The sequence below is a fragment of the Athene cunicularia genome (assembly GCF_003259725.1).
Source record: "Athene cunicularia isolate RWA chromosome 14 unlocalized genomic scaffold, athCun1 chr14_part1, whole genome shotgun sequence".
Classification (NCBI taxonomy): Eukaryota; Metazoa; Chordata; class Aves; order Strigiformes; family Strigidae; genus Athene; species Athene cunicularia.
In genome coordinates, this window is record NW_020799118.1 from 7,906,680 (window position 1) to 7,914,878 (window position 8,199).

At 36.1% G+C, this 8,199-nt stretch overlaps 1 protein-coding gene across 1 annotated transcript in view; it reads left to right on the forward strand.

Moving 5' to 3' along the window:
* LMTK2 (lemur tyrosine kinase 2) overlaps positions 1–3,788 on the forward strand; it is a 30,143-nt gene extending 26,355 nt beyond the window's left edge. The window contains exons 13-15 of the mRNA XM_026859156.1: positions 497–632; positions 1,021–1,269; positions 2,386–3,788. Coding sequence (XP_026714957.1) covers positions 497–632; positions 1,021–1,269; positions 2,386–2,414 — 414 coding nt within the window. The 3' untranslated portion in view covers positions 2,415–3,788. The remainder of the gene's footprint in view (positions 1–496; positions 633–1,020; positions 1,270–2,385) is intronic.
* Positions 3,789–8,199: the final 4,411 nt, after the last annotated feature.

The window sequence follows — 8,199 nt, forward strand, 5'->3', positions numbered from 1 at the left end:
TTATATATATATATATATATATATATATATATATATATATATATAAAAATATGTATATGTTTTTATATATATTTTTATATATATATATATATAAAACCCCCCCAAAAATAGAAGTTGGGATATGGGATAAGGCTTTATTAAAGATGGAAAAAACCTACCTGTGTCAGGCTGATAAGGGAACTGTTTTCAATTGGAAGATATTTTAGCTTTGTTCCTAGAAATATGAAACCTTTTTATATTGTAATATTTAAACAGTCATTTCCTGTGTGGATTTTAGCATAGATCTGATACAGTTTTCTTTAGAAATAGAAGTACATGCATATGCTTAATCTATAACTCAAAGTTTTGGTGTGTGGTGCTAATTTAAGAGTTGAGAGACCATTTATTTCCATAGGCGGGGGTAGGGGAGTGTATTTTTGGCATGCTTGCATCTATCTATATGCATGGGTACATTGTGAGTACAGGAGAGTCAAATAAGTTATTTTGTTTGCCTTAGGAAACACCGACTAAGGAGCTGGGAAACCATGCAACAGACTTGAACGGGGAAGGCTCTTGCAGCACTCCTGTTCCATCTTCGAGTTTTAGTTACTTAAATAAATTTGCAAATTCGGAAAGCTCGACAGATGAAGAAGGTACTGGAGTATATTTATACCCAGCAGGGGCTGAGACTGTTTTATGTGTAGTCTTTAATGAAATGTTATTTAAATTATGTGATTTGTGAATTCACTCTACCATATTGGCTTCAGTTTTGCATTCTAAGCATACACTTCAGCTAGGCTGAGATCCTAGCCTTACTGATTATCAAAGCTTGTGATGTAAATACTCCTTGTTTATATGTTGATGTGTCTGGGGTATTTTGAGAGGCAACCAACTATGGGTGATAAATCTTTGTGACCCCCAGGACTAGAACAGAAAAGTTACAAGTTTTGTTTTGGGTTAATGCTGTCTTCCAGGGGCTTGCTTTTAAAACTGTATATGACTTTACATTATTTTAAACTGCCTCTTTTTTCTTTCCGCAAGGTGGGGGTTTTGAATGGGATGATGACTTCTCTTCTCCAGAGCCATCTTTTTTATCAAAGGCAGCTAACAGTCTTATTAGTTCTAAACCACCTCTTCAGTCGTCAAAGTACTTCTCTCCACCTCCACCTTCCCGGGCCCTTGATCAGAACTGGTCACATCCATCCCCTTATTCTAGATTCTCTATCTCTCCTGCAAACATGGCAAGCTTTTCTCTCACACATCTTACAGATTCAGATATAGAGCAAGGAGGTAAGTAAGTTATAATAATTATTTTAAAACTACAAATTAAGAACTTTATGCAAAGATACGTCACAGATATGACATCTTACTCTATTTTAAATAATTAATTTAGAAGTGCATCTTTAACACTATGAAATTTGTGCATGGTCTTGTATTTCAGTTAAGACATAGCTTTCCATTTAGAATGAGATTATTTACATCCGTGTTGCTACAGATTTGTGGTTGAATATCTATGACACTTGCAGGACAAGCTCACAGTTTTTCTGTTCAAAAACCTAGTGCTGTATTTATATAAATGACATCTTTGCAGTCCTTAAGCACTTCTGTATAGCTGCCACACTATGGCAGTTGAATAATTCTCATTATTGCACTGTCAGAAGTCACAATTTTATTTTTGTTGCACAGGATGAGGATGCTAGGAATATAATGCTTCTGCCATTGTTTTCTAAGCTTATTTTACAGTTGATTTCTTTTCATATTGCTTTTTAGAAAGTACTTTCTTGACATTCAAGAATTGCAACATGTTTTCTAGAGCTGTGAGTAGGATAGTTCCTGTTAGAGCCAAACAATCTGTTCATAGCATTACTGAGTACTAGCAGTATTTATTAACAGAAGCTTTCTTGTCTAACAAAAAGCTTTTTTAAACTTTGCTACATTTTTGAGAATTAAGAGAAGCAAAAATAAGCAGGCTTGAATCAGTTCAGCATATTATTAATCTTGATAAAATGTTGCATTATTAAAAATAGATGTTACTGGTTGCTAGCCTTGCTAATGGTCAGTGTCTATAAATATGTAATCAGTGTTATAGAGAGTTGTATTGTTCTTGTATTGTGCTTATTGATTAGATAATGTTTGCTGCTTAGTAACTTACAGATAAGAGAGATTATTTTGGAGATTGTACGTTGCCTTATGTGTCCTAAGAAGTGACATTGAACTGTGTGATTTAAGCAGATGTCTGTGTATAAATGTACCAAATGTTTACAGTAGGTGAAAGCTGTAGGGAAAGATTAACCAAAACTTGGAAGTGTGGAACAGCAGAATGCCAAGTTCTAGGAAGTCTTACACAGAAGTGAGAGTTGTGCCGAAGAATCTCACTGTACCTTTTGACCTTTTCTCTACCAATAGGAAGCAGTGAAGATGGAGAAAAAGATTAAATGAATTAAAACTTCTTTGGACTACATGTATGAAACACACAGACTTTGTGTCTGAAACTTCTTTATCTAAACTCTGGATCCTCCTGGAGTAACACAGGTAATCAAGAAGTACTAGGAAATGAAAGTAAACACTGAAAGCAATGTTAAATCAGGACATTAATTTGAATGTGTATTTAACTTTGTAATGTATTTTTAAATCAGTGCAATTTTGCTTTTCATTGAAAGATGATTCTGCCGCTGTTTTCAAGTACTTGAAGTATTTTTCAGATAACTTAAGACACAAGTAAAGCAATTACACTACAGTCTGGTTTATGTATGAGATTGTATAATATTCTTTTTATATTTTTCCATGTAGTTCATTATCTATTTGAACATACACCTGTTGTAGAATTGTGTATAACTGTCTGTGCAACAGGTGGCTGTGTTGCTGAAACTGTATGAATGATAGTTGATCAGTAGTGAGCCATATTTATTCAAAAAGATATCACTACATATTACTTTGCTTATTACAATTGCACTATGGATTACTCTTCCTTTTCTTTCCTGATGATGTACAGAATCAAAATCTTAAATCTTTCAAGAAAAATAAGACAAGTTGAATTGGCCCAGTTATCCAGTTTAATTTGTCCTTTTTGTAGCCTTTGCTATGCACGGTACTTGTAAAACGTACATAACTTCTGAGTGTTATGTTAGACTTGCTGAAATCTTATATTCAGTACCATTTCTAAATTATAATGGTTATAGGTTGATTGTTAGTGTTCATGTTTTATAGGAAACTGGAAAAGAATATGTGATATACTCTGGAATTTTTAGATGAAAGAGATAATGTCTCATTTCCTGAATATGATCCTACTGACTGCTTAAACTGTAATAGCATCTGACTATATCATAATTAAGGGCCTTCCAGTTTTTACTACAATTTCTGCCTTGGAGAGAGAAGAGGAAAAATTGGCTGTACAAAATCGTGGAATTTATGAATCTTATAAAAAGACTAATTTCAATAGACTGCATTCGGGCGCACTTGGCCCTTCAGTTGTACATTCTGTGAATTTTGAAGCTCACTCTTCTGCTGACTGCAGATTGGGGCTGCCATTCAGAGGCCTGTGGTAAATCTACCTCTCAGTGATGTCATGACAATTAAGAATTAGATTAATGGTTAATGCCCAATTTTGCACCCTTTATAAGGCCAGACATATTTTAAAATGTCTGCAAGGCTCCATAGCATGTCCTGAAATGCATACTGACCAAAAGATGCAGTATAATATAAAGTTTACTCTGAAGCTGACTGTAGGGAAGGGAATATATTGTGAGTGGTTTTAACCTTCATATTCTACCATGCATTTGTGCTAATAATCCTTTAAACTGCTTGGGGGGGGGGGGGAAATCCTTAATTATTACTCCAAAGTGAGTTCAGCTGAGAAACAAATCCCTGACCTCTTGGAATGCCTTATGCAGCTGTGGATGTGTAGGAAATACTGATAGGAGCAGTTAACCTGGCTTTGTATTTTAGGACACTGAAATACTAAGTACTCTGTTTTAGTGGCTCTTTTGGCAGTGCTTCAGTATAATGGTGGTCCAGGTGCTCTGTGTTCAGATCCAGTCACCAGAGAATTTTCATCACGTGAAGTATGGAAGGACTAGATATTTTCAGATGTGTAAAGTTTTGTTTTTGTATACCTCTATATATGTTTTGATTTTAAGTATATTTTAAAATGACAGGAGTATGTTAATTGCTGCTTTTTCCAGCATTGTTTAGCCCTTAACCAGAATGGTTTCCATACCGATCAAAAGGGAATGTGATTTAGTTATAATGTTACTTAAAGTTGCCAATGTATTGTTGGGATAACATTTTCTGATGAGGCACTCAGGTTCAGACTTAAATCAGAACTGTTCTTCAGTGTAAGTGAGGAACTGAGTATTTCATGGACTTCTCCCAAAACATGGTTTAAGAGGCAAAGCCAAGTAGTTCTTAGGCTTACAGTATATACTGTAGAGGGTTTAAGGAAGCTGTGTGCCGCTACTCAGTATTTCAAAATATAGTTAATAGACCTTATACAAATTATTGCTTAGAAATTCCATAATTCCCACATTAAACTCCTTGATATGGCTAGATATAAGGCATCTCATCTGTCTTCTGTGATTCTCACCATAATAAGAATGAAACTCCATAATGGTCTGCGAGGAATGTGTGGGCTTATCTGCCTTGTGTGGTGAAAAATCCATCAGACCTGGAGTTCAGCCTTAACCTTCAATCATTTGACTTTAAAATATAGTCCAAGGTTAAATAAAAGTTTATATTCCAGAATGTTACAAATTAGTTGTGCATTTTCTTTCTTACAATTCTGGAAAATCAGATGTTCATCTTGCACATCAGGAATTCCATTTGCTTGATGGAAGTCTAAGATTATTATTTTCTGTTCTTTACCTGGGTTTAAAGAAAATCTTACATAGGAAGTGAAAGTTTACTCCTTTGTCCAAATGTAGTGATTGCTAATGAATTGCCAAAGGAGCATTTTTTCCAAAACAATCAGGGATGTGGATGATATTAAGTAAGGTAATGTACTTTTTAGCTGTACAATGAAGAGAAAGTAATATTTAAAGTTGACTAACCTCAATTAAACACGAATTTTAGTTTCAGTAATCCAGTAGGCTGGATTGCAATAATATAAAAGGTCTTTTTTGAAAAATTTATAGTTAAAAATCTGATCAACTACTAGCAATATTTGAATATCTGCTTAGCAGTCAGTGGCACAATGAAAATGAATCAGTAATTTCAACGTTACATTATAATAAGGGGATTTGTTAGAAATCATTCATTAAACTATATGTAATTTCTTGCACTAGCTACATGAGCATGGTTTTGTTTTAGAAATACATGTATCTATTTTCAGTGGTTTATTATGAGGACTGGTTACATTTTAATTCCTTCTCTAGTAGAATACCTTGATTATTTGAATAATGAAGGCATTGTCTCAATTTGGCTACTAAAGTTATTTAAAAGATCTGATTTCTCCCACCTAAGGAAGCTTGTTTAAAAATGAGGATCTGTAGTGAGAAGCCAACAGAGCAAGAAGAGTGTCCAGTTTTAATGGGAACACCTGTACTCTCCCAAATCCCCAAGCTGCAGATATGTTGCGTGTATAACTGCATTTATGGAAACTGCCATTTTCATGGAAATGAACAGATTAAACATTTTTTCATATCCTTATTGATGCACTAATGAAAGCCATTTAAGCCTCATTCTTTTTATCAGTATTTTTAGCAGATTTTTATGTAGTACTCAATCTTTTTCATGAGGAGGCTCGTTGGTAGAAAGACTTTTTTTTATGATTAAGCACTATGCTAAAATGTCAGCATTGTCAGGTGTTAGTGACATGGCTATTTTTGTTGGAGTTGGTGAAAGGTGGAATCCAAGTATATTAGCCTTATAAGAAATAGCCTTAAATAAGAATGGAGTGTACAAAATTACTTCAGCTTTAAGTCATACAGAAATATCATTGTATGTTAATGGGTTTGGTACAAGACTGGAAAAAAATCTAGAGGAGAGTCAAACATCATATAAACTTATTGAAAATAAGTATTTGTAATACCAGCAGCCTGTTTTTCAGAAACTTGAATATGACTTACAGTTAGTTTTGTTTATGAAATTGTTTGAACTTGCACAGATGTAGGTGTAACTTAAATGATAAATGGTACTGATGTGTGTGTGTATATATAATGTTTAATTCTATTTGTAAATGAGAAACTATGTAACAAAATCATAGGTATGAGGTTTTCCTATTGTAATTTAATACAGGTATGAGGTTTATGGCAATATATCATAGTTAATGAAATTTCAGGTCAAAATGTCTTTAAATTGTGTACATTTTTAAATTGTAATTTCTACTGTATATTGATTATCATGCATAGTGTGATTCAAGAAACTGCTTGTAATTTAAAAATATTTAATATTAAAAATAAAATACAGTTATATATTTATAATCTCTTTGTCTGTTTGTTCATTCTTAAACAGATTCCAGCAATGGATCAGGTCCACACTATATTTCTACTGTAAGATATATTTGTTAGTGTCTAGAGGTTGAGAAAGTACCAAAAGCTCAAAGCTACAGTCCTAGCAGATAACTCTACACTAAATAGTGTAGTCACCTTTAATTTCTTCTAGTGTCATTCTTGTATGAACTTCAGGTAATATGTGCACACAGTCAAAAGAGAAGCAATACTTGAAATACAGTGTAATTCTAAAACCTGAGTATTGCTTTTAATCCGAGAATTAAGCATCTGTAGGAAGAATGGAGTTTTCAAAATTTGTGAGTATCCTCCAGAAAACAGGTTAATACATTTTCTTAGTATTCACTGAATTTGTTTCTAGAACATGATTTTCTTGTTTGACTTTTTTGTGGTGGTTTTCTTTGGGTTTTTTTTGTTTGGTTGTTTTTGTTTTTTTTTTTTTAAATCTAATTGCGTGTGCTGAATGGACCTAAGATCACCAGGTAAATGTTTTGGTAGCTTCTTTCACTGGAGATTAAGACTATTTCCTCCTGGACACTGAGGCAGGAGGAGAGTGCTGGTTTTTCCTCTTAACTTGTTAACCATTAAGGTGTTGATGACACATGGCAGCAATGTCAGTAGTTCATGGCAGCTGTTGTGGAAGTCCCCACATCATATTGCAGCTTTTCTGAGTCCTGGCAACTGTTCAGACCTGGGAATGAGAAACTGGTATCAAGATGACTTAACTTCATTAGGTAAAATTAACTACTGGGCTGAAACTTTACCAAGATTCTGGTCGTTATTGAGAACAGATGTAAAAGATCCCATGCACTAAATTGGTCATCTTATATAAAACCTATTATCAAAGAATTTGAGTGCTTGCAATCTTCTTCAGCAGCCTTCTTGCAATGGATCAGGTCCTTTGTCTGTGGGCCTTCTTTCCACAGATGGAATGATACCTTGCGCAGCCCTTGGTGTTACTGTAAATTTGGTCTCAAAAGAACTCCCTCAGACTTGGTTCAAAGTTTTAGAAGGCTGGCATGCTTCATTGCTGGGTGCACAGGGGATCATTCTACCTAATGTGCACACTGAAACGCAAAGACAGTACAAGAAATGAACATTGCTGTAATTTCTGAGAAGTACCTGCTTATTTCCAGGGAAACTAGTGCATATGTTAATACATTGCTCAAGTGTACTAAAATTTGGGGAAGGGTCTCTGAGGGGCTTCCATGGGGGTTTTTGTTGGTCTGTGTTCGTCCCTAAGTGGCTGCTGAAGAGGTGTCTCCTAGTGTCCTTGCCATAAACTCTGAGTCTTTGTTTCATCTAAGGCTTACTGCTTTGTGAAGTTTCTCAGCTTTCTTATCTTTGACTCCCACAGGTGTCTGCTGGTTTCTCTGCCCTCCCCAGGATGTACTATCACGGTTGCAAAAATTCCATCCTTGTCTGAAGCCCCTTAGAGCAATCGGCACCAACTGCTTGGCAGAGCAGAGTTGAGCCAGGCTTTATCCTCCTCCACCCGAGGACACTCCACCCGCTGGACTGACCCCTCCTGCAGTGCGGTTGACCTGCCTGCTGTAGCGTCCCGCAGCCTGGTGCCAGCGCCTCCATACTCGCAGTGCCGCAGTGCTGCCGGCAGCGCTGACACCCCCCCGCCATTTTGTGGTCACCGAGAGCCCCGTGGCCATCCAGAGCCCCGGAGCCTCGTGGCGGCTGCAGCCCCGCTCCCGGGGGGTGACGGGGTAGTGGCGATCCCGGCTGTCCCGGGCACCCGATGTGCCGGTGCCGGGGTGCCCCTCCC